Source organism: Plectropomus leopardus, chromosome 4, assembly GCF_008729295.1.
Source record: "Plectropomus leopardus isolate mb chromosome 4, YSFRI_Pleo_2.0, whole genome shotgun sequence".
Lineage (NCBI taxonomy): Eukaryota > Metazoa > Chordata > Actinopteri > Perciformes > Serranidae > Plectropomus > Plectropomus leopardus.
Window position 1 is genome coordinate 17,787,737 of NC_056466.1, and position 27,657 is coordinate 17,815,393.

Below are 27,657 nucleotides of genomic sequence, written 5' to 3' on the forward strand. Positions count from 1 at the left end.
ATATAAAGAGTAAATCACCCTCAATCAGCTGCATGCTTGTGCATCCGTGTGGGCTGAGATTAGACAGTTTCCTGCGGTCTTGTAGGCGCTGTAAGCATGTGTGCCTTTTTCTCCTGAAACAGATAAAACATGAATGATTCTTCCAATGATAATGAATGGGCTGCTGAGATAAAGCGAAGCGAGCGACCGCAAAGCCATGAATGAACACGCATCCGGTAAATGAAAAGAAGTAGGACGCTTTGCCGAGCCATTAAACTGCTGTTCCGAGTCTCTGTCGGCAGGCGACAGTGTTTCTCCCCCAAAATAAAAAGCAGCTCCTCTCCGGACTGTTTGATCACATGCTGGGAAGGTTTGAAGTTGCGGCTTCATGTCACACATGCGTACCGACAAAGTGAATGGCACACGGGCGCAGAAGTGACACCGAGGCGAGCAGAGTGAGGGGGAGACTACCAGAGCTGATCCGCGGCAGCTGGGTGAAGTCCACGCGAGGAGGTGAAGAAGAAGGAGGAGGAAATAAAGCGCGCGTGGTGAGGATGAAGATGAAAGCCGCGGGAGGCTTTATCCCACCACCAGCGTCTCCGAAATTCAGGCTCTCTTAAGACGCACGGGGAGTCAAGGCACGTTGAATTTGGGCCAGTTGAGAAAGTTCAGAGACTGTATACAATGGTTATAAATGGGTCTCACCTGAACAGCTCCTCGCCAGACCCCAGTGACACCGTCCTGAACCGCCCGCCGTGGGTTACCACAACTTTGGGCTGCTTCCTCATCTTCACTATCATTGTTGACATCCTGGGCAACCTCTTGGTCATCTTCTCCGTGTATCGAAACAAGAAGCTCAGAAACGCAGGTGAGTAAAAAAAAAAAGTCAGAGGGGAAAGTGCGTCCGTGGCGACGCGCGCGGTTAAACTTGGCGGCGTTAAAAATCAAAACAAAAATTCTGTCATATTTTTAAAGTGAGGACCTGCTCATACAACTTTAGAATAAGTTTACTCGTTAAAAGAGTGTGACATATTCTGCTACTTGAGCGCTGTGTTATTGTGAGCGACAGAAACGTTTTATTTTTGTCATTTTGAACCTGGTCAGATGCCGCGCGCTGTAACCTTGTCAACACACATCTCCTAATTAACGGGGTTCTTTTTTTTGTTTTCCTCTGTGTCACTTTACTCAAAACACTTATACTTTTTCCCAGAATTGTATTCTGTAGTTACCGTGTACAGTATGGCTGATTGTAATGGTCAGCTCAAATCGACCTCTTCTTGATATAGCCCACTTTTGAAGCAGATATAATGTCTCTGACCTAGGAGCAGCTAAGCAAGCTCAGAGGAGCGCAAAGCAAAGAGAAACACTATAGCAATTATTGACAGTCTGAAGCCACGGGGAAAGCCCAGCGCCCATCCCGGCACTGCTCAGACTAATGCTTCCCCGGGCTTTTCCACTATCGATGTTACTCTAGCCAGGAAATTTAATTTAATAATGATAATGACAACATAATTTTTTAATGTATTACCCGGTCAACGATGAAACGTGTGCCATGTGTGCATTTTTTTTATGCGCACCACTTCCGCGTGAATTTAATTAAGATATGGGCTGTGGATTAAATTGTGCGCCCGCGAGTTGGTACAAGATTGACATAACAGTGTTTGTCTTGCTCAGTTAAGGTGGTAAAACGCTCATAATGTAATAGTCTGAGGACAGAGCGCTGCTGGGAAAACCCAAGAGGCTTCCCTCCTGCTTAGGTCTGCACACACTGACTGGCAGCTACACATATCATGGCTGTCATCATTTGGAGGCTATAGTAGGGTGATTTGCTAAATACACTTCTGACATTACCATTTCACTCACCGCAGAAATGCTAGGGTCAGAATAGATTTCCATCATGTGGATAGAGAGCGGAGAGCCACAGAGAGGAATATTAAGTGCTATCCAGGATGTGCAGGGAGATGATTGCCTCTTACTGAGATTTCCCTGCGTGTTCCCATTCCTTTACGATTATCAGCATTTGATAAAGCGCACATGCGGCTGTGCAGTAGTTGCCCTGGATTTGTGTGTTTTAACAGAGCCAGCTGTTTTGAAATAGAATTTGTCTCTGAAACTGTAAATGTATGATTTTGTAAGTCATATTGCATGTAAACAAAGCATGGGTCAAGAGGGGAGATGAATTTATGAAGCATCATCTTTGAAGTTGTTCCATTAATTATGAGTAATTATATGCAAGGAGGTCATAACCAGCAGAAGCAGGAATGTAATCAAGCATACTTATATTATCTGCATATTCAACACTTTAATGTTGTGTGTGGTTGATCATTAGCAGCTAGAATGACCATTTATTTATTCAGCTCATTGGACAAATCAATTTTCTTCATATCACGCTGAATTTCAACCCGGCGTCCTGAGGAAATATCCAGCGTTTGAGGATCAAAAGGAGCTGATGAAAAAAACCCTCAGCTTAATTGTGTTTCGCAAAACTGTCCGTGAATACTAACAAGTCTCACGCCGCAGACTGATGACGTGGTTCCTCAGGTTCATGCCTTTGAAGCGCATCCGCTACTTTCCATTCAAGTTCTGAAGGCGTGCATGCCTAACTTAAGGCTCCAACAATTTTCAGTTCAGCAAGCCATTGGCAAATTGTATGCGAGTTGGCAGACCTATTGATTGATGGAAAAACTTTTCCATTCATACTTTCATCACTGTTGGAATGTTTTGATGAGGGGCGGGCCGTTAGTGTTTGTTTTACTGGCCCTTATCTGTGGGAATTTGATGCCACAGATGATTGTTTGACGTGCAGCCACAAATCTGCCTCGGACTGAGCAATCTGAACTTGCAGGAGTGAGTTATAACTGCCACATTTTCTGTCCACAAAGAATTCAATTTCCTGTTTTTGAATAGATGTAAACTCCTCCACGGAAATACAAGTGGGCATAAATTTTCTTGGCATGAAGTAAATGTTGTTAGAGATTGCACAGCAGTCGAACAACAAGGGGATAAATTAAATAACGAGTAATGAAATATACTCAGTGGAGAACCTGGCAGGCGCTGTGGTCACACATTGCAGGCAGCAGCAGCAGTGCTGTCTCCGCGTGGCCAAAAACCCTAAGTCAGTGCACGAAATGGCCAGTGAGCGAGTGAGCATGAAGCCAACAACACATGGTGAGCAGTTTGAGCTGCATGGCTGGATACAGAATCAGTGCTGAGAGCTCATCTCAGTGCCAATAAATCATATGAAATGTACCTGTTCTGTTGTAGATAAAATGTTTAAATTCATGCCGAAGAAAAAACAAAAGATGCCAACAAGGAATGGCCCCTTCGGACTGTTTTGGCTAGCTGTTTGGCTGAAGTGAGATTTCTTGGAATGTTTTTGTTGTAGTTTGTTTTCATTTGTTTTCATTTATTCACCGTTTTGTGTCAGGGAAACAAAGAAATCATCGTTTTTGTACTTAAAAAAGTGAACTGTGAAGTCATTTAACCCTTCATCACTAAATGAGCACATATACAATCATATGCATTTATGAAACAAACTAAAATAACCTTTCACCTGAAAAACATAAAAAATAAAGGGCCTTTATACTAGGTAGTCCATCATTCTATCTCTAATATCTATTTTATATTGCTGAAAAACAACAAATTTCTCCTTTATACAAGAAATTATTCAAGTTTGTCACCAAAAACTACGTTTTACAAGATAACATTTGTACACAGTTTGAGAACTTCATAATTAACCTTCGCCAAACAGTAATTTTTAAGTGAGCTTGAATGCGTCTCAATGTAATTCGGTTGCATTGCAACCTCTGTGAGCTGTTAGTTCCAGCCGCTAACAGCTAACGTAAACCAGCTCTCCTCCTGCCGATGTCAACACAGATTAGATGTTAGCGATGTAACACTATCAGGCGAACAATAAGGTGTGTCCCTCTGCATCCTTTGGTACTGATGGCATATGAGGATCTCTGTTATTCCAAAACATGTTCTCTATTGTCTCCAGAACAAGCGGACGCTGTTAGTCTCAGGCCCTGCTTTATTGCCCACGCAAAATGTATCTACCATAATGGATAAACATCGACCGCTGCCATCAGTGAATCTCCTCTGATTTGCAGAATAACGGCCAGTACCAATGTGTGACCGATAAATTTTTGCATCCCTAATTTTGTCTACGTTTTTTATGACAGCAGAGGAGAACATCAAACCTGGCAGCCCTTTGTGAATGCTGTCACATTGCCTTTTTATCCGGTTGATTGTGCCAATTTCTTTTTTCTGATCCGGCGCTCGTAGCTTCTCCACTATGTTTCATATTGTCAGAGAAGACAATGTGCTGATACCACATGCTGAGAAAAAGGGGTTAACATATAAATTTTTAAGCTTAGTGGCAAAGTGGAAAATCTGAGCAGTCCTTGATGGTCAATGTAGTGTCCCTGCAGGATTGGGTGTCAGCATCTTCACAGGACAACAATGGCATCACGCTCTTTTCCATTTGTGTGTTGTCAGCTTGAGCCAGTCAATGAGAGCGAAAGAGAGGTGCGAGATGTCTGTGGGAAATCAGTAGAGTCTTATTTGTGTCACACCAGCTCTGTTTTCTTTTTCCTGATTGTTCTCAAAGCAGAAAACTTTATATGTTCCACAGCAGAGGAGGTTTAAACCTGCCTACTGTACCATTCACAGTCTGAAGTGACAGACAAAGAGAAACCTCAGTGTGCCAAGGGTTTCGGGTAGAGCTCCACTTTGCAGCGGGGCTGTCTGCTTTTGAGGTTGTCATAGAGTTTATCCCTTTTTTCAGTGTTGTGCAACTTGGCTGTGTGCCGGCACAATGTTATTTCCGATCATTCATTACACCTCTTGTTTCAGTTAGAGCATTATTGCTGTGTGAGCGTAATGAATATTTTGGGGCATTAATGCAGAATTAAGTGGTATTTGTGTGTGTCTCCAATTAAAATGAGTGTTTTAGGTTTCTAAATATCCATTGGCTTTGTTGGGAGATTCTAAAAGGAAATTGGCTCAGCGCTGCAGAGCTTAATAAAGACATGACTGTGAAAAGAAAACAAATCCCCCTCTGTAGACGTCGTACGTAGTAGTAGATGTTGATTTCGCAGCATCCTGTTTCTTTTTCATCACGAGGGAAGCCATTTGAGAGACTTATTTTGTGAGAAACTGTAATCCTTTTGTAGACCAGGCTTTATCAGGGGCTCGTGTATCTGTGTCCAGATTGCACGAGCGTGATTAAACTGTGGAACAGCAAGTTTCTTGGGTTGAATTTGTTGTGTCGGAACAGAGCAGAAAGAATGTGCTCGTGTCTCTTACGGATAAATACTTCTTTTAATTAAAAAAGTTGATTTGAGGTCATTTTGCTGAGTTGAAATTGGGTAAGCATTTTTTTATGTTGCTCTTGCATCTGAAACACCTGGCCATGTTATAATTTCCCCTAAAAATCCTACGTTTAGTTCTCCAACAATATCACTTTCCTAACTCCTGCTGTGCTCAGGGACCATCTGCACCACCGCCCGCTTGAATGGCTGTGTTTACTACTTATGGTAATCTCTGCGTGTTTCCTGCATGGCCAAACACCGGTTCACAAAACTTTTATCATAAAGTTTAGATGAAGAATGCATTATCACTGAGAAGACTTGTGTCTCTAAAAAAGGCAGCAGGCATTGTTGTCAAGCTCCACTGCGTAATGTATCCTCTGCCAGCAGTATCAATATCGGGTGGCTGTATCGTGTGTTCCCACCTCCGATGACAAGGCGGGCTCTTTGTGAACCTTGCCGTGCCCCCCTTTGGCTTACAGCGCTACAGTTTCACCCACAGTGACTGAGAGACGGGAGTGTTGAGTGCAGCTGTGGCAAGAAAGTCGAGCTGCCTTTGTTTTATAAGAGCCAGAATGATTTTACCATTGCAGTTTCTGTACCACATCGTGATCAAAGCCCTTGTTTTTTCAAAGTCTAGCTTTAGGATGGTGAAGTTTTAAAGTTTATATTCGTTCCCCTCCAATCAAAATGTGTTTTGCTTTTTGTTACTTTACTTGGGCGTTTGAGCTTTACTGTGCAGCATGATGCATGAGCAGAGTTTGATACTAGAAGGCTGTTTTGGCATTCATCTTCCGAAGGGGGAGTCGTGCCTCTGTGCCCACCTTAAAGTTGTAATCCTTAAGATTTCAGTCCTGGTTGATTTGGAGCCAGCTGAAAGCTTTTAATGTGAAGCGGCGGCAGTGGGATGATCCGTTTGCATTAGCAGTAACTTAAAACAGCTCTGACACAGTGTAAAGCGAGAAAAGTAAAGTGAATAGCGATGAACCAAAGATGGTATCAAAAACTGGGTTTTGTGAGAATGGTAAGGATTATAACTTTAAATAAGATTTGGAAATGTGTCTGTACAAGCATGATTCTGTGACGGCTCAACTAGCGTGGAAGCTGATTGTGGTCCAAAATGCTACTTACAGAAGTGCAATGTGGAAGCTTGAAACCTCCAGCGCATATAGAAGACATGAAATGGGGGGTTTGGGGGTCGTCTTCCAAAATATTTTAAGCATTGACCACTTAATTTCCTGCAATCTGGTTAATTTTATGCACCAATTTGCACCTTTTCTGCATCAATTTATGGTGTTAATGTCTTTAATTTTCTTCTCTGCTACTTTCTTGTTTTTATTTAGGGACACAAATGTACATGCCCTAAATATTGAGGAGGACGTGTCCCCTGTGTGCCCCTGAAATCTACACCTTTGCTGAGAACTGACTTTTCAGTGAAGTAGGAGACATATCGTGTGCAGCCGTTAATCTCTTGGAATGAAAAATATTTGCATACTCAGATTCAGTCTAGATTTGAGTAGATGCAATTTGATGAAAACCATAGTAGAAACAATTTATTATTCAAAGCAATCAATCTTTTGATCTGGTAACATTTTGTCCTGCCCGATAACGATACTGGATCTTGCATATTAGTTGATACTGAGTACAGATCCCATGCCATTGCATTAAGGAAATATAAACAGCTGTGTACTTCTAACTCTTTATTATGTAGAAAATGCTGCCATTGTTGTATGGTCAGAATAAAACAATAAAAAATACATAGAGAATGAATGCTATAGTATTTAAATTGCTGGCATTTTGCTTAGGTTACAGTTTACAGGGCATCAGTTCTTCTTCGCTGCTCTAAAACAGTAGTTGCCAGTGGCTGCACAGCAAACTTGCTGTGTTAGCCATTGTTTTAGAGCAGAAGAGAAAGAAATGACATCAGGGAAAACTGACATTTCTTTCAGGTATTGAACTACTTTAAAGTTTATCTATAAATTGCGGCATCGGATTGGAGCAAAGACTTGCGTACTTGCTGATACCCGATCCAGCATTTTATTGTTGTGTCTGAGGCTTTTCTCATACTGGTATCTGAACAACTGTATTCATTGAAACTTGATCTTTAAAGTCTCTCTCCTAAGCATGAGAGATTCAGCTTTTCTGTAAAGCAAAACAGTATTTTGCAGGGGTCAAAGTGGGCCCCAAAGATCCAATTATTAAAGGAACCCTCAATGACTGAAAAGGCCACAGGTTAGAAAGTGCGCCTGCATGCTGAAGTTGTTACAAGAGGCACTGCACTGTATCTACTGTGTGCCAAGACATTATCAGATTATACTCCTTATAAAATAAACACAATCTCAGCGCATATTTGGTGCTTTTCATCATGATTGAATTGTTGGATTTGAATTTGATACCAGCCCGAGTGTTTATCCTGGAGTCCATTATTATGTGAAGGAAAACACAAGGTAATACAAACAGTAACGTAATAGACAACTTTATTTAATTAAAGCTCGTATCTGGCTGACGGAGTCCTATCATTCCTACTGTTCTCTAACAGATATGAGAAGGCGCGGGAGTCATAGCTGCTCGCTGGGTTTGTCAGTTTCTGCAGTGATTGCTGTGATAAGCATCAGAGCGGCACAGTATGGTGGAGCAGCTTAACAGTATCAGGACCGAAAGAAAAGGGCTCAGTGGGTGAAAAACACGGACTAATTGGGGACCCACAACAGCCAGCAGGTCATGACTTTGCAATTAATTTATAGTTTGCCCAAGTTAAATAAATGAACATTGAGTGGGAGAGGATAAAGATCTCCTTCTTTTACTCACGAGGCACTTAACTCCCAGCTATAGATTAGTTAATGCCCCTGCTGTCAGCCAGGACACGGAAAAAAAAGGAGCGCCTGCTATTGTACCCCGAGGCTGCTTTACACCTGATAACTTACAGTCAGCATTAACTGTTTCTTTTAGTGGTCCTGTGTGTCCTCAAACATGTAAAAGAACTTTATACGTTTTAATTACGCCTGGCTTGCAGATCTACTTTGTACAGATTTCCTGTCAGAGGGCTTTTTGGCTCTCTGCGAGGATTAAAACTCAAACATTAGATCACACACAGATCTAATTAGGTAGCAGATATATGCAGGGCTGTGGCTCCGCTGCTGGGATTGCGTGCATGATGTTATCGTTGTTTGTGTTGCCAGCCTTATCCAGCTTGTTTGCCGCTGCCTTTCACCCGTAGACGCGGCAACGGAGAGAGAGAGGGGGAGAAAGGTTCACAACAGTACATGATAGTGGAGATAAAGACAAGAAAAGGGAGGCAGCAGATTGGTGTGAGCCTGTCATACGGGGCGGACATACAGTGAAAGGGACAGAAGGTTACATTTTTATTCTGATGCAGAGTCACTGTTTCAATCATGTTAGTTTGTTACTTCTACCACAAGCAACTGGATTTCCGGTTTTGTCACATCAATAGCAATAGTCATGGGAAATTTGCACTGCAAAAAAACTGTTTTTCTCTATTTGACCACACTATTTCAGTCTTGGCATGTGCCACCTTGTCCTGCTGGGTTTGGGCCTCTTTCCAGGGTCATCTGAGAAAGAAAAATTGACCCAGCAAGTGCTCATTTGACTTACTCTTTACAAGGTGCCTCAGCTTCTAGACGATTTCCTGATTTTCTAATATTTGCAGGATTATCTGTGCACACAAAGCCCGCCTGCGGTAATCCACTCTGTATATATGCGTCTGCTGTATGATAAGAATGTAGGCTGTGTTTTTCCACATTTCTCCTCTGAGAAAACACCTTTTTGTTTCTTTCTTTTTCTGGTTTTACAGTCTGCGCAGTGTTTTCGCATTCCCTCTCGCCAAGTTTTGCGCCTCATCTCAGTCTCCCACCTTCTTTGTAGTCCTCCTCCTTCTCCCAAAGCTTACTCACCCTAACACGCACACTCATTTTTTTTCTTTTCACTTAAATTTTGACCTTCCAGGCTTCATATTCCATGACACCCTGTCTGTTTGCATCACTCTGATCCAACACCCCCACCGTTCTCTACGGACGTTATGTTGTCAGACCGCATACCTGTAGAGGAATTCTGCCAATAGCGCTTTGCATCAAGCCAGTCAGGCAACAAGACGGTTATCACACGAGCCCCGTGGATTCCAGATTATATAATGGCCAAGTGGGCAAAATGAATTAAGCTTGTTATTTTGATAAGCGTTAAACAGCGACCAGCCTGACATCCACATTTAACAAGAGCAGGCGTCTGGCATCTGGTCTTCTCTGTCGCGACCCCCCGGTCGTGAGCGTGTTCCCTTTCTCTTGCTCTCTGTCTGCCTCTTCCCCTCGCAGAGGAGACCATGTTTTCACTTCAAAAGGAAGACATAATAATGAGTCTATAAATACTTACACATACAAGAAAGGCATATTTGCAGCCATTTAGGATTCCGTCCCCACCACTCCACCTACCCCCCCCCCCCCCTTTCCATGCTTCCCTGTGCTATTTTTAATCATTTACAATATTATACAGTGAAAACTTGTTTCTGCATGATAGGAGCTTGGGATGACGCACATGGGAAGCTTAGGGCAGTGAGATCAAGTAAAACCTAATGCTCATCCAAGGGGAACTGTGCATAACACATGCATACTGTAGAGTGCTTACTGTAGAGCGGTAACTGTTTGATTACACACACACACACACACACACACACACCCACACACACACACACGCACACAGAGGAGCTCAGAGGTTAGAGATGCAGGCTGGTGATGGGGATGGGTGCCAGTTTGAATCCCAGTTGAGAGAATGAGAACAGGGAAGCGAGAAACACTCTCCTCCATGAGCAAGGTGCCCTTGAATGAAGCACTTAGTCCACCATTGCTACTCAGTGGCCAACAATGGAAGACTGTGGTTGGACTCAGCAGCTTCCAGCTGTGAATGCGTCAGATTGTATGACTGTTAAAGCTAGGCACAGATGAAAAAAAAATAGAAAAATATGCAGGGTCAGTCAATCCTCCTCAGACAAACACAGGAAACTGACCTCCTTTTTTCCACATTTCTCCTGTCTTATCTCTGTTATTCTTTCTGTTTTGTTATTAAAGGTAATGGGTCTAAAAACGAGTGCCCAGTGGACCAACAAGAAAACAGCTCAATCAGAAAGCGTCGTCACTCTCTGTGAGCCGGCTGATTCAGTTGAATGGCATGTAATGATGATTTTTATGGCAGACACATGAATGCCATTTGATGTTACCCTGTGAACACTGTCCCATTCAGCCTTATCAGGCCACTGTGTCTGTGTTCAGCGGTGTGGTTTATCACTCAGACGCTGCACTGTTCTGCATTCACACCCCAGACGCCTGCATCGTTATAAAAATAACAGATTTAGTGACTTCAAAGCAAAGGAGTGAGAGCACAACATTCTAATAATAATCCTGAGGTTAGAAAGACGCATGTTGTCATTGTAAAATTAGTAACTACGTTCCAACAAAGCAAAGTTTAAAATAGGAGAACACCAAGTCTTTTGTTTGATATGATCTCCTTATTTTGGAATAGACAGTTTGGCTAACATGTGCAAGCTCTGTCAGACAATGAAAACAGGATGTATAAATTCTAAGAGACAGATTTGTTGTGAAGAGATACAGAAAAACAACTGAGTCTGACCATTAAAATCTGTATTTCCTTAGACATTCACAGAGACACACATTTGTTCCTTCAGTCTGCACAAGACAAGATTCATCCTGAATTTCCTCTGAAACCTTCAGTGAACTCTTGCGTTATGTAATAACCAGTAGCAAGAGATGTTTTCTGTTAGATTCACTGTAGAGCAGACTGAAACAATGTATCACTGCTAATGCTTATCAGAAAGGGACTCTTTAATCGGCCCACAAAAAGTAAAGTACAGGATGTTACTCGGGTCAGTGGAAGCTCAATCTTCAGTAAGAAATCATTATCTTAAAAGATAAAACTGTTTACCCTGGAACCATTAAAATCACTGAAGTTTTTTTTCTTTCTCATTTTCATTTTCTTTTTATTTATTGATTTATTTATCTTTTACTTAACCAGTTTGGTCCCACTGAGATGAATAATCTAATTTTCAACGGAGACCTGGCTCAGGCTTACCTTTTAAAATGAAGTAAACTCAACAGTGAGAGAGTTTAAAAGGAAATAAACTAACTTATTCAGCAATATTTAGTTATTTTTATGAGGATTTTGTAAATTAGATTATTCAAGCTGCTCTAATAAATATATTTATATTACCAATTGATCAGATCACTGTGAGTGGTGTAGGGCTTGGCAAGATAAAATAATTATTGTGCTGCATTCTTTTGGGTTTAGTGACTTTTTCAGACTCCCTTGGTGATGTTGTTTCTAAAAAAAAAAACAACTAGCGACACACTAGCGACTTATTCAGACCATCAGGGAAAAAGTGTGGAATATATTCAAATTCAACCCATTTGCACTCAGTGTCTCATAGCGTCACGCAGGGCACCCAGTAGAGTGTCTTTGTGATGTTTCTCAAAGTACATCATGTGAGTAATGTCAGTGTGCGACAACCATCTGTAAATTGTTACAGTAAAACAATACATTGTGAGTAAGTAAGCTACGTAATGTTGAGTTAAAACATAATTGATACTTTGTCTCATGGGACATGAAATGTGATTGCCTGGATGAAAGTCCAGTTTTGTTTGACCCATCTACCACCCCTCGCTCCCACTATATGCAGACTTTCTCACTCTTTATACGTCTGTCGCTCTCAGTGTCAGGTATTGCCGCAAATGGGTTTACACTGGAGTATGTTGAAAGCCCAGTGCCTTTGGCGTCGATTTAACACGCCTAGGGGCATATAAAGCGTTGCTATTTGACGACCTGGGGAGAACGAACTGTTTATTCCAACATAGTCCATAGCTAAAACAGCACGGGGTCTCTCCCCCCCTTCCTGTCCCACATTTCTTTTGCTATATTATATATTATTTATTCTATTTATTTATTTTTTCAGTTCATCTGTTTGTGTTTCCAGTTGAATTATAAGTTCAAGAAAATCCACTTAAGAAAAAAAAAAGTTCAATAAATGCATGATGTTTCCAAAGTCAATAAGAAATTGTGGTAAAATGATAGTGATCTCAATATTTACCAAAATAACTACGATTGAGATTTTTGCCACAATCGATCAGCCCCGGTATAAATGTGAATGTGTCACCTGCAGCAACATACCCACAGATGATTATCATCTGACTCTGCATTCCCTTCAGCTTCTGTAAAGCTTTACAGCTGCAACAGTTTCGATTCACTCCCTAGCTCTCAGCATTATTTTCAGCGGTGTAAAAGGCTCTAATAAACCCAGTTTGCACTACCTGCTCAGCACCTAACAAAAGACTGACTAAGTTAGCAACCACCTGGTGAACATAGTGGAGCATTTAGCTGCTAACAAGACAGATATTTCCCTGAGGAGCTGAAAGCGAATGTTGTACTTACATTCGTCACGTTGGTGCAAATGAAAGCTAATGTGGCTCTGGATGTGTGTATAGGAAATTGTGTGCTAACAGCCAATCGTATCATTATGTGCTTGTTTGAGGAACAGCAACTCACCCATTTAGTTCAGATTTCAATCTAACCACCAATGACTTTTTCCATCATTAGATCTCATTTAATCAGCCAGTGTCCAATTTAGTATCTCTTTGTCTTTGCTTTGCATCACTTAAGATCCTTTAACTCAATATCCACTTTAAATAACCAACTCTGTTGTAGAGACTTGTGTTGGTGAGTGTCGGTGCTCGTTTGGCACCGTACTTTACCTGCAGAGGTAAGAGACAACTGTTTTTTTATATAGCTTTTCGAAAGCCTTTTTTTCAGTTAGCAAGTCAGTCTCGGCAGTGCAGAGGTGTAAGCTAATTCTCAAGAGGCAGATTATGACACATTCTTCTTGGTGTGTCACGTTTATAAAGTAATTAGTTGAGTCCTACGCCTCCCTCTAATGAGCGAGACCTTAGTGTGTGAGATTTCCTCATCACAGTATGCTTTCCTTTAATGACCCATAAACATGCTCTCTGTGATTATTGTCAAAATGAGTGTCTTTTGTCACACTTGCAGACACGCTCACACATCGCTTGGGCTCATTCCAGCGTTCTCTGGGTGCAGTCCAAAAGCAATAGGAAATTATGCAGTAGGAAGTTAGATGTTCAGTGCTCAGTGACCTAGTCTAAGCCTCCGCTTCTCTGATAATATGATAATTAACTCATGTGGCATGTAGTATTACGAAGAAATAATCTGATATATTTTATGGAAAATATTGCACTGTGATAAAACTGTAGATGTGGGTGATAACACTGCTGCTTGGAGACGTTTATTAAAACACTCTTTGCTGACTCTGATGCCACAGTCGACCCAATATCTCATGAAATCAAATTTCAACCAGAAGCGCTGTGTGATTCAGCGCCAGATTAGACATTTTTGTTTTGCTGTGGTTGCTGTTCACTGACATCAGCAGAAGTGGATAAGACAAATTGGGGGTAAGTTAAGTGTTCACATCAACATGGTCAGTAACAGCAAATCGCTGGTAAGATGATTTTTTTTCTTCTCCTTATATGAACCTATGAATAAGGGATGACATTTATGCATCAGAGGATTGTCCTCTGTATCTGCTCTGAGCTGTTCTGAGAGGTTTGGAGGATTTGATAGTGGTGCACAATGAGAACATGTTCAGGATGAGGTCATTAAGGATAGGATTTGAGAATTTATTTCCATTTAGAGCTGGTCCCAAATTGTCTGGTTCCTAAGAATGATTTAGCTCTGACGCTATCAGCCCCTCTATTAAGGCCTGTTTGTCGCCCTAAATGACTTTAAGTTGCATTAGGCGTCTTTATTGAGGAACTCAGAAACACAACAACGCCCGAGATAATCATGTTAGCACATAACTTGCTACTAAAACATTCAGCAGACGGGGAGGAACATTATCCTTTTATCACTTTGATGAGTGTTTTTTTGCCCCCCTGATAGATCAACGTTTAATATTTACTGGGTATTTAACAAAGTATTGCGGAGCACTACAAAATCGATACAACATATGTGAGTTTTATATCGGTGAAATGAAAAATGAACCGCAATACTTGTTTTGAACAGCAGAACCGTAATCTGCTTTTGACTTCGCTTGCTTGACATACCGCGTCACAACATGTTCAACATCCTACATCATGTTGGAGACTAGAGACAGCTCACCAACGTAAACAAGACGAAGCAAAAGCTCAGCAACAGGTAATATTGAAAGAGAAGATGCACCCTCCAGTTTCAAATTGGGAGTGTGGTGGCGTTTGAAATTAGAAATAAAGGCGAGAAGATAACAAAAGAAAAAAAAAGTCTGCAAATATTGCAAGAGGGTGTTGAACTACACAAATAGTACAACTAAGATGATGCAGGGGTACAAGAGCCAAAGAGAGGGCCCAAGTTATCACCCATGAGTGGAAAATAGCCAACTTAGACATTGTGAATGTCCAGAAATGCATTCATTGCATAGATTGTGTTTTGCCTTTATACCCTACAAAGAGATACAAAAAAAAAACACGCACATCCTGTAGTGGGTACTGGATCCAAGATAAACCAAAATGTGACATTGGCTGGCAATGCATTCCATTAAAGATCGATTAGTGCTTTTGATAGCTAATGCAGAGATGTAATATTGGAGGCATTTGTGGGGCGAACTAACATCTTCCTAACACTGTAGGGACTGGAGGTGAAAAGATAGTGATTCAAGTGTATCAAAGGAGTCATATGACAAGTTCCCCAGGCATATGTCAGTGACAACAGCAGAGAGTGGGAACTGACTATTTTAGACTTAGTATTTTCTAGGATTAAAATGAAATTAAAGCATAGCCTACCTACATTTTATAAAGCTTGAAAGGAAAAAAAATGAATACAAGATCACAATTGATAAAGTCCTTGAAATGTCCATATCTACTGTAGTTGTCCAGTTTTATTATTATTATTTGTTGCAGCTCCTTCTTTTGCTATGGATGTTACTGCGCTGCATTTTCATTCAACAAACACTGCATCTGTACTTTTTGATAATGGATGCAAAAGTGCCTCAAACAGAAGGTTGTCTTCACCACATCACAGACTGTATAGGTTGAAGCTACCGCTGCAGGAGTGTGAGCTCTGAGCTGGAGACAGTTAGGGAGAGTCTGCCCTGCTGCACACATAAAGTGACACGGCTAACTGTTAGCATCACATGGCTACTGTACCTAACGGTTATGAAGGGACTTAACAACAGAGTTGAGACCTTTCAGTGACAGTGTGAGTTTGTTGGAACTATTTAACGGCTCTGCAGTTTTCGGTCAGATGCACATTCACGCCTCTTTGTTTAGTTTCTCATTTCAATTTCAAAATGAACCAGGCAGACATTGAACTGACCATTTGTTTCAGGAGGGCAGCTTCGGAGATATGGCGTTGAGGTGGTCTGGGATGGTAGCGTTTCAGTTCTGCTTACTGTAGTACCAAGTTATTTCAATCAGTACTTTAAAGGTTGAGTACAGATACCCAACCCTCATAATTGCAGATCCTGATTTTGATTTAGATAATTAAAAGCTCAATTAAGAATTGAAATCGTGACACCCCTAATGTTAACCAATAAAAATGTTTTTCTTATTTTTTATCCTGATGAGGCACATGCTATGTAGCAGCTTTATGAAGCAAGTCAGTTTGAACTGGCAGCCAAACCATGAGATTACAATATTAATTTGGAATAGTGATATAAGTGTGAAGCAAGCTGTTAAGTTTGTATTTTCACAGCAACATAAAATTATCTCCAGTTTTGGGGTCAAGGTTGTGTTAAAAAAAACCCCTGGACTAGATTTGATGTTACCAAAGTGGAGACAAATGGTTATGTCAGAATACATTCTCTTTTTCAGTTCTCGTGGAATGGGAAAGTTAACATGAACTGGTGTAGAGAGATGCATGGTGGGCCTTCAGGGAGAGGGCGATGATGTTGCCAGACTACTATGTGAACATTTTTCCTGCTGAGGGTGAAAAATGTTTGGCGAGCTGTGAGTCAAACTGTAGTGAAAGCTGCGTATGAGAATCTGTCCTCCCCTTCTTTTGTAATTCAATTAGGCTTCAGAATGGGCCGCAGATGCTGTCAATGGTTCTGAGCAGAGGCTTAAATACAGTATCAGATCCAAAATGAGTAATTGATAATTCATTCATCATCTGTGTCCATTAATCCCACATGAGCTAAATCATGCTGTCAAGAGTCCAAATTAATGCCCTGTGCTGTAATTGTAGGCCAGGTGTGTGTGTGTGTGTGTGTGTGTGTGTGTGTGTGTGTGTGTGTGTGTGTGTGTGTGTGTGTGTGTGTGTGTGTGTGTGTGTGTGTGTGTGTGTGTGTGTGTGTGTGTGTGTGCGTGTATGTGTGTGTGTGCGTGTGTGTGCATGCTTGTGTGCGCATGCCTGTCCCTGTCCCTGGTAGGGCACATTTGATCTTTAGACTGAGGACATTTTTGCAGAATGAGGTCATTGTGACTGAGCCTTACTTCTTCAAAATTGAGGTTAGACTAATATAATAATAACAAGTTTGACTTTGGGTGAAGGGTTGAGGTTAGATATGTAGGGCACAGGGTTAAGGGTAGGATTAGGGGCCAAGGAATGAATGCTGTCTGGTCTCTGTGCATATATGCGCACGCTTGTATGTGTGTGTGTGTGTGTTTATACATAGACTTATGTCTGCACTCTGTCATGACTGTATGTATTTATTTCTGTGAGGCTGGATATATGAATTTTGTTTATAGTGCTGAAATAATAGTGAACAACAAATGAACCATGATTTATATGATGTGTTTTGATTTGTCATTTAACCAATATTAAATAACTTTTTGGCCACTTGGAGACAGCACAACAAGATGTAAATGCAAATTATAACGCTGATTTACAAATATATTTTAAAATATGACCAGACACGTTATTATTTACACAACCAACAAACACAGAGCCACTGTAGCATTTGTTAGGAATTGTGTTTCTCGTCAGCTGGCAAAGTAGTTTCAATATTCACTGTGGTAATAGTTCTGTATTGGGCTTCACCAACTCCTGAGGAAAATATCTGGCTGCTAAATACTCTATACTCACTAATTAGTCACTTTGTCTTTCAGCTGTGTGCTTAAAAAAAGAAAGAAATGTGTATGTTATATTTAGAATATTGTCACCACTCTACCTTGCCATCAGACAACCTTTTGTGACGTTGAATTAAAGCAGTTAAATCAAAGCCACCAAACTCCATTGGCAAAACCAGAAATTGTACTTTGCAGAACACAGGAGTTGTTGGTCTACTATGGCCTTGATCGGTTAGTTTGTAAGATAAAGCGGAGCAAATGTTCAAATTTACGGTACATTTAAACTGATATTTTTTAGGTGGCCGATATACATTTTGCTGTGGCCCTGTCCATAGTGTACATTGCTTAGCTTCAGTGTCAGTAGATCTGGTTATTATAAATGATGGTAACAAAGTACATAAAATGAGCACAGCAGGAAGGTCAGATAGGTCTGACCACAGTGTTTCACTATATATCTTTAAACGTTACAGTTACTGATAAAAATGCAACAGAATTAAAGTTTGCTGAATACACAAATCTCTGCAATTGAAATAAAGTTGTCTACCCAGAAGTCAGTGGTGTACTGGAGGGTATACGCAGGTAATACAGAGTATACCCACCTTTTTATGGCAATTTACACTGTACCCACTTCTCACCCAAATGCCACAGGAACATAGGACAGTATACACACTTCCTCCATGGTAACATACACATTTATCTAGTAGTATACCCACCTCATCAACTACCCGCTACACATAACAGTCATAAGTGATTGTTGTTTTTAATGCCTTATCACAGTGCTTCAGTTTATTGAGAAAAACAATAATTAGAGCTTATTTTATAATGAAAATATGGATTATATGCAGCCCTAGTTAGGCATGCATGCTGTTGAATTTGGTTTGCTTATTTATTTACCCAAATTCTTCAGCTTTAGCTTTCTAACAAACAGAAAGAAAAATCTCAGATTCTTCAGCCGTGCAACAAATGGGCCCCAATCCATCTGATGGAAATATAAAGTTGTACAAGCAGCCGTGTCTCCTGATAGCATTTGTTTTGTTTAGGTCCGCATTTCTACCAACAGCTTGTTGATGTCATTGTTGCAGAATATGATGTCTATATGTGAGTTGTCACAGACTGGAAGAGAGAGGGTTTGTATGACAAGCGTGGGTGGTGACTGATATCTGTCTCCCAGCTGCTGTGTGTTTTCACATGATGCTTGTTTATCTGTGTTGTTTACTGTCGGTACATGATGTTTCCCTCCACATACAGAAACAGTTTCTGTATGCTCATGATTGTGTGAATGTATACACATCGTGCATGTTTAAGTGAACTTTTGATCTTGTCTGCATAGTCATGATGGGAATGGCTGCACAGGATGTGATGCGACGTTGAGAGACACATGAATGTGGAAAATACGAGTGATGCAAAAAAAAGATAGCAGATTTTTAATAGGGGGATTAGTGAGAATATGACATTCTGGCCGCTTTGTATGTGACTTTGAAGCAGAGCTGTTACATGCAGTAAATAGGAAATTAGAGACTGTGTCCAAAGCTTATGCTCTGAGTGACACTCTGAAAAAAAAAAATGGAAAGATAAGCCGTTAACCACAGCAATAAAATACGGCTCATCTGTTCAAAGCCCTCAAATTTATGGTATGTAAGTCTGAAAACACAGTCAAAAATTGACATTCAAATATGCAGGAAGAATTCCAACTATGGTATAAGGAGATTACACTGAGCTCTTTCAGGTCAATTGGGGTCAGATAGGATGAGGGAAATAACTGCTGCACAGACCAATCATATATAATAAAGCTCAACAGATGCTAAAGCTCGGGTATGACCTCAATTTTCCATGGGAACAGCAACAATATATATCAAAACATACAAAGGATTGTTGGCTTTAGGACAGTTATATAACTCATGACATTACACATTCGTCACTTAAACTATTATATACGATATTTTTTCTCTTGCATATTATTCTGACAACCAGCACAACAGCAGAGTATTGTATCATGGATATTAATTGCCACTTCAGTTGTACTGCGACCATCAGTACAGCTCACTGCATGCTACCCAGTATAGCTCTTAACGTAGGCAGTGTCACTGATGGGTCAAGAGACACTTGTAAGTGTACTCTTCCCTTTTATGCTAAATGAAATGCACATTTACATGGTAAGAAAATCTCAGTGAAGAAATACTCAGATACAAAGGCAAGACCAAAATAAAATGTTAAAAATGGGATTCTTTATCTGTAATTTGGATGTGTTGAACAGGAGTATCTGCAGTGTGTGCAGGACAACTGTTACAGTAACTTCGTTAATCACCTCAAAATGAAACATTTCAGCAAACACGAGGAATGTTTGAGAATGAACTCCAGGTCTGACAAATGAGGATGTGACCGCCTGTCACATTCTTTTTGGCCATTAGGGGTGGTAGGGTTGGGTTTTGTTCACATTTCAAACAGTACCTGTAATTCAGGACTGCAACCCAGCGGCACCTTTTTTGGTATTTTAATTTCTCTGTAATAACAAAAATATAATTTTTCAACAATTTGAAGGGATGTCGTACTAGAATGAAAACGCAACTCTGCCCCTCTGCCCTTTTCTAAAAACACTTTCTCTGTCTGTTTGTATTTGTATGTGTGTGTGTGCATGTGTGTGTGTGTGTGTGTGTTAACAGTGATACTAGGCTATTACTAAAAGAATAAAGATAAGAAAAAGACCAGACCAGTGGCCGTGGAGCCCCCTAGCTTGCTCAGCAGCTTCGGGGTGCTTCCACCTCTTGTCTGAAGTTGAACTCAGAGGCCCTGTGGAGCTCTGCTGCCGGCTTTGGGGCACATTACAGCACTTCTGCCTCTTGTCTAAAACTGGCGTTCATTCCCTGATGTGCTTACAGGCACTGAAATTTGGCACAGATGGACTTAAAGTCAATTGATACTCGGTAATATTATTCAGTCATTACCCTTAAAGTAAAGAACACATATTTTTCTTTTATTTTTATTATTATTATTATTATTATTATTATTATTATTATTATTATTATTATCATCATCAATATTATTATTGTCTTTTATGCCTAATTCATACTAATGCGGTTGTATATATTTTGTGCAGGCTGCTGCAGGCACCTCTTGTCCACACCTGGCATATTACGGCAGCAAATTGCAAAACATGTTACAGAAAAAGTAACCTATCTATATCTAGCAGACATAAGGCAATATTAGCATGTGCTGGGGCTCTTGTTTGTTTCCACTTGATGGATATAAGTCTGCTTTAATTTCCTTTAAGCACTGTTTTTGGACTCCACCAACTCCAACAGCTAGTGACTAACTTTGTCTATTTGGTGCTGGCTAGGTGGCGTACAGTAAACAGGTGAAAGTTAATGGAAACAAGGTTGATGAGAACAGTGAGAGAGAAACCTAAACAGTTAGCTTAAAGATACTAAAACACTCAGTAGAGCTGAGAGAAATGTCAACTTTGGGTGATGTATCTCTGTGGGTTCGTCACTATAATTAACACCATTACAAAATATTTGGATTAGTGCAGCTTTAAGGCACGCAAAAACCAAAATGAAACGTCATCATAACACATGAATGTTGAAATATGGCTGTCATGCAAGCTGCGGCGACAGATGGCTTTGAGGTACTAGTGAAAACACTGGATTCATGGTTTCTAATATCAGGCTGCAAGTATTTCACCCCAAACAAGATCCTGAAATTGTACAGCAGCTGTCGTGAGAAAGTGGAGCAAATAGCATACACAGATGCGTGCGCACACACACACACACACACACACACACACATACACAGATACACACTTGGCATCAGCTGTGAAGTGTGATAAGCTCTAAACATCCACTATGTTTAAGACTGCCTCCACAACCACTGTATACTGTTTACAGTATAGTATATTAACACTTAACTGCAAATAACTTGAACTATTTACTATCCCAGAGGCTCGCACTATATTCAAATCACATTTTATGGTGATATATTGTATATAGCTAATGAATAAGATATATGGTTAGTCATATTTCCCAGCCCGATATTCAGCTGTCCTGCATTAGTGTTTTTCATCATTTGGACGAGTTCACTGTCAGTTCAGGAAGTAATGTGAGGTTCAGGCGGCACAGTGAACAATAAGGGTGTGAAGGTCAGAGAGGCTGATGAGTGTTTATAAGCTGTACAAATGTTTAGTCTTTGATATCATTGCAGCTTCCCTTCCTGTCTCTTACAGAGTAGTTCATTTAAATTGTCCAATTTTGCCCCCATTTCAGGGCATAATTCAGGGAGTCTCCCATCTCTTTATGGTTTCATGTTCATGTCATTTCTAATGAACCAAATTATGTTGAAATAATCTTTTCATTTTGTTTCAGTGCTTTTAAAAAGAATCCAGAACAGAAGAAGGTCCCTTTTGTTCAAACCATTGTTAATGTGAAGCTTTAGAGAGGGAAAAGGACTTTTTTCACTTTTACATGCACTGCAAAAGTTGGCTTTGGATAAGGGGGCTAAAAGCATGGTGGTTTATATTAATTTGGCAGCTGCTGATATTTTGTTTACAACTTCTCTGAAAACTAGAGTGAAATATATCTACTCTATTTAAATTAGGACAAGTCAAGACCATTTAAAATCTACAGTTCAGTAAATGTATACTGTAGGTTGAATCAGTGTTTTCTCTTTCAACAGAAACATTCAGTGTGGGTTTAACTATATGGCTTAGTTTGTTTTTTATTGTAAAATGACCTCAGTAACCTTGAAGCATGATGAGTGTGCTCATTTCATAATGAGTGGCAGTAACTCCTCATTAAATACTTGCTTTCCAGGGACCTAAATGACTTAAATGGGATCAATCCAATCTTCTGACAGGATCAAGCTGCTTGGTAATTGCAAATGGGAATCCAAGCCACCCTGTAATTGGTTGCTGCGAGTGTGTGTGTGTGTGTGTGTGTGTGTGTGTGTGTGTGTGTGTGTGTGTGTGTGTGTGTGTGTGTGGAGGCTACATGGCGATGTTAACTGTGACACTTGTTTTTTTACATGTTTGACCAATAATTGATTTTGGTCACAATTTGGTCATTTTGGTCATTTGACGTGTAGGAGTTCTGTTGTCACTGCTGGTTTGGATACATTTATGTCTATTGGGTAATTAAAGTTGCTGGGTTTTTCTTCAAATTTGGCACAAACTTTCGAGTAGACTCAAGGATGAGCTGATTGGATCTTGGTTGTCAGAGGTTACAGTAACTTTACTTTTGTCTCAGTCTTGTGAAAGCGATATCTTAAGAAAACCTTAAGGGAATTAATCATATTTGTCACAAACATTCACTTGGACTCAATGATGAGCTGATTAGAATTCAGTGTTCAAAGGTCAAGGTCCCTGTGGCCTTGCATCTGTCTCATTTTTGTGAGTGCAAAATCTGAAGATGGCCTTGAGGGAGTTGAGTATAATTTAAATCTGGTGGTCAAAGGTCAAGGTCACAGTGACCTCATAATCCCTCAAGAACCACCTTGAAACTGTGCTGATTGTATAGATCGTCTGTGTGTGAACCATCCATGTTTTGACAGACAAGTGCAACTTGACTGGTGCATGGAGGCATACATCTGCGTGGTGGTATATCAATTTTCATTTATTTTCTTACTTTTTAAAATTTCATAGCGGATTAAATAAATTAATTGAAAAATTTGCCACTTTGGCTCTGATGCCACCACATAGTCACCACTCTGTGGTCTAACTCAATGTGCGGTAGGGGTGGGAATCACCAGAGGCCCAATGATTTGATTTGATATTATCACAATACTTTAGTCATATATGGCAAGTATTGGGATAAAATATATTGTGATTAATTACCTTTTAGCAACTGCAAAAGTATTGATATTGAATCAAAACTTAAACCTGAAACCCCCCCTCCAGAGCAGATACAAGTACAGTGATTCTATGTGAAACACTGCAGTTCGGAAAACAACACACCAGGAGGAAGTTTACTGCACGGTACTGAAAAGACACAGGCTCAAAAAGCTATTGTGACTGTAGTATTAGCATGTTAGCAGTATATTGCAGTTATAGCAGGTTAGCCCTACAAGTAACCCCTATACATCACAAATACTCTTTACCATTGACTGAACATTTGTCCAGTTTTATCACAGTTAATGTTACAAGCTATTAAGTTATTGTTTCATTCTTACAGTGGAACAAGTGATCAAAAATATAATTTTGATAGCTGTCATTGACAAAATCATAGTAATTAATTACCTATTTCATTGCTCTTCCCTTTCCTAAAGCCCTTTAAACTATTCATGTGCCCTGGACTTTAAATGTTAAAGTGTCAGGTCACATGGCCACAAACCAGATATACTGTACCTCAGTAGTATCAGGCTTCAGCTTATCATGTCCTGCTATCAAAAATGGCTCTGTATAATATAACTTGAGGCTCTTAGTTGTCATCCACTAACCTGCTACAAGCATTATGGGATGTTTCAGCACCCTCCATGTGACCATGGGCAGACAGTACCTCTGTTCATGTATACAGTAGCCCTCTTGTCCATGGAGCTGGATTTATAAAGACTTGCGTAACTGACATGACTTTTGTTGTCTTACTCGCCAGTTTTCACTTTGTCTTTGGGAAACGAAGCAATATCTGGACATGAAGACACAGACGAGGTTTGCGTTTTGTTTCTGTTTCCAGTTGAGCTGAAGATTAAATCTGCTGAAGCACACATTAGGAAAACAATTACTGTGGCAAGCAGGCAAATATTCAACGCTGCAAATTAGATGCATTGATGTATGAACTATGGATGAAATAGTCGTGGGGATATTTTTTTTTTTTTTTTCAGGAGACATGGAGCACAATCAATGGTTTGGGGTTTGTGTGTGGAGGGATACAGACAGAGAGAGAAGCAGTGGTCACCATAACACTGTACTAAAACTTCTCTCGTGTGTCCTGGTTGAACTTTAAGTCTGTCTCCCCCTATCTGGGTCAACCCATCAAGCCCCCTACCACGCTCAGCACTGGTCTGCCTTTCAAACAGATACTACAACTCAAGACTTGAATCACCTGTAGAGCACTGAGGCATGATGGAGGGGGGTAAAAATACCTTTTTGTGAGTCGGACAGGTGGGATAAGAAAAGCCTCAAAAATCTGTTTTCAGCAGAAAGCTTTTCTGTATTTTTTTCATTTTGCTCTTTAAAGGGATTTTCAGACAGGAAATAAAGTCATACACAACTGCCGCTCATTATTTTGGTGGTTGTGTAACGTCTGCATGTGTGTGTGTGTGTGTTTGAGTGTGTGAAGGTCAGTTTTACAACAATGGGGCTTTTACAATTTTCAAATACAATTTGGATTTGAAAAACGGTGCTATTTTGGCATTTGTGAAGGAAATGTCCTTTCAAAGGTAAGACAGTCTTAACAACACACAGTACAAAGACTGCAAAATGTGTTTTTTTGTGTTTAATGAAAATGGAGTAAGTCTAAACTCAGGAGTTTTGCTGTAGCTTGGTAAGAATGCAGTGTCTTTTGATGTCGTTTTCATGGTTTTAAGCTAATAGTAGTTCTGTTATGTTTTTAAAAAGTTTTAACAAATTAGATCTAACACGTATTCGTTCATTATCCATAACCGCTTATCCGAATCAAAGCCTCAGCGGGACTGGAGCCTATCCCAGCTGACACTGGGCAAGAAGCCAGGTACACGCTGGATCATGTACACTGAACCCGTCAATTTCACCAGACAGATGATCGTTGTTTTAGTGCACAAGAGAAAGTGCAACAAAATGCCATATATTTGATATGTATAGATTAAATCTCCAAACAGATGTCTGAAAGCAGCAGAATTACAGATTTAAGGTTTAATTCCGTAGCTAATACATCACAGTCTCTCTGAACAGTGACAACCCGAGATTAATCTGCAGCAGCAGTCTCATGTACTGCAAATGGGGAAAACGTGATTTAGGAGGACCCACGTCATTCACATATCCATGGTATAAAAGGAGTGAAGCGTCAGCAAAATAACTTTCACCTGCCACATTAACGACAGTTTGATGGAACTGGACCTCAGCCGAAATACCTTCATTGAAAAAGCACTTAGCTTCAGATGGGGGCTCATGCAGGCATTGTCCCACTTCAGGTCCTCTGTTTGTCATCTTGGATGGTGAAAAGAAGACAGAATATGCAACACTGCATACAAATGGATTTTAGTTTTTCTCTACTTTACAACAGATGCTGTAGCTGAACCACAGAATGTGTCTCACTGGGGAGCAGCTGGAGTACTGTAAATCTTAGCAGCACCAGCAGCTACAAGAGCTGTGGCCACATGGTTCACCATACCCACAGCTCCTCGGGGGATCTAAAGTACAGTATCCCCCACGCATTGACCTGATGTTCATGAAGATCAGTGTGATGGAAAGATAAATGTTTGTACATATATGACAATACTGGTGTTTAACACATATATCAGAGTTTCAAATGTTAATATTCATGCCTGGCCAGACAAACAGGTTAATTTTTGATATCTTGTTTTACCACAAGTTCATGACACATGAAGACTGTGTAATCAGATTGACAACATGACATTGGACAACTTGTCTAGGGGGCTTTATCTGGAAGACGTGACTGGACCTGTCAGGCTGTGTCAGGCCACCAGCTGTGGGGGCCTGGCTGACATCCAGTGTGACACCACCCGTGGTGTTTTGTCATCTCTAGTCCCTGACCAGAGAAAGTAAGTGTGGCGGACAGGTATTTTCACAACACATGATCCTCAAAATTGCAGTGGTGGCTGTAAGTAAAAGGCCCACCAATTTGAGATTGAGACTGCTTGGTTAGGTTTTTTTTTTAAGGTATGCCAACGAGGTTGGCCAGTTAGGTGGTAAACCACACTGGATTTGAGATGTTGTGAAAATCTCACTTAAGTTGCTTCCCAGTGCTAACACCCACAGGACATCATAACACGGGCAATTAGAAGAAGCGCTCATTAATCTTTCCTTAAATAAAAGCAAAGACAGAATTTTTATTTGAGTTCTGAAATGTGTAGCTGTTAGCAAACTTTCTTTCTTGACGGAAAGTGCTTTTTCAAAATTTTTGCTAGACACAGGACATTGTGCTCTAACCTGAGAGAGTTTCAAAGACACAAGTTTAATGGCGCTGTGGTAACAGTCTAACTTACTGAGTGGTAGGGTAGGTGGTGTGAGCAGGTGAGGCGTGTGTGTGTATTTGCAGATCCACTCGCGACCATTTAGTCACATTTTGTTACCACACCAGTAAGACACCAGTAAAACTTGCAAATATGAGTAATATATGAACTGGAGAGCTGTTTGTTTGTTGCCCGCTCACAGTGAATGAATCCTCACGTTTAAAGGCGCCGCAGTTATCGTTTAAGTGTCTGCTAATGCTGACATCCAACTGTTGAGCAGAGGCTTCAAGTCCACAGCAAAAACTGACACTGAAACAAGCCAGATCCTTCAAAATAAAAGCACCATGGGTTCCGCTTTGATTTATTTAATTATAGCAGTACTTTTTAAATTTCATAATAAAAATAAAAGTTTATTTAACTGCCTTTAACTGAATTTCATTAGATGTTATTATAACAGAAGAGTATTAAACTTTAACAAATGACAGTAGCTACTTATTGTAATGCAGTCCATTCAATAATTTTGTGTTTTTTTTAGTTAGCATTAGTTTAAAACATAAGAACATTTAACGTTATCAAGATATATAACATGTATCGCAATAGCTTTAAAATATCACCATAATATTTTAAAGCCATACCACCCAGCCCTTGATTCAACCAAAGTCTCTCAGGTTAAAAAAAAATGCAGCATCCCTAATTGTGCCTCATTGTCCCTCTGTGTTATGCATTTAACAATGAAGATTGTTAATAACAATTAATAACATCCTAACTGTAAATCTTATAAATAAAGCACCTAAACAATAAAAAAAAATCAAGACATATGAAGTTATTTGCAAATACAACAAAAAATGGTGGTAAAACCATATATTGTGCTGTTGAGCCAACCTTAATGATCGCAGCAGAAATTCCTTCACCACGACAGCCCTTATTGAAGGAATCTCCCTCCTAATGGGAAAACGTCTCTGTCGGAGAAGAGAATCACATAGGAGCATGTAGTGATAAACATGTCATGACTCAGGAACCTTCAGTACAAACACAGTCCTTCTTAAGCGTTTCTATACAGCCACTGTTTGCTTTAACTGTTCTGATTAAAAACATAATTCTGACATTTAAATAATCTAATAATCTTCAGGCTACTTGCAGCCGGCTGCTTTATGAAAACAGCCATGGTGTTTGTTGGCAAAGTAGAATCACGTTGGCAGTGTATAATG

General features: G+C 40.2%; 1 protein-coding gene across 1 annotated transcript in view; it reads left to right on the forward strand.

The window, feature by feature from the left end:
• The first annotated feature begins 356 nt into the window (after positions 1 to 356).
• Positions 357 to 27,657, forward strand: part of mtnr1aa (melatonin receptor 1A a) — a 37,005-nt gene continuing 9,704 nt past the window's right edge. Inside the window, exon 1 of the mRNA XM_042485197.1 lies at positions 357 to 847. Coding sequence (XP_042341131.1) covers positions 664 to 847 — 184 coding nt within the window. The 5' untranslated portion in view covers positions 357 to 663. The remainder of the gene's footprint in view (positions 848 to 27,657) is intronic.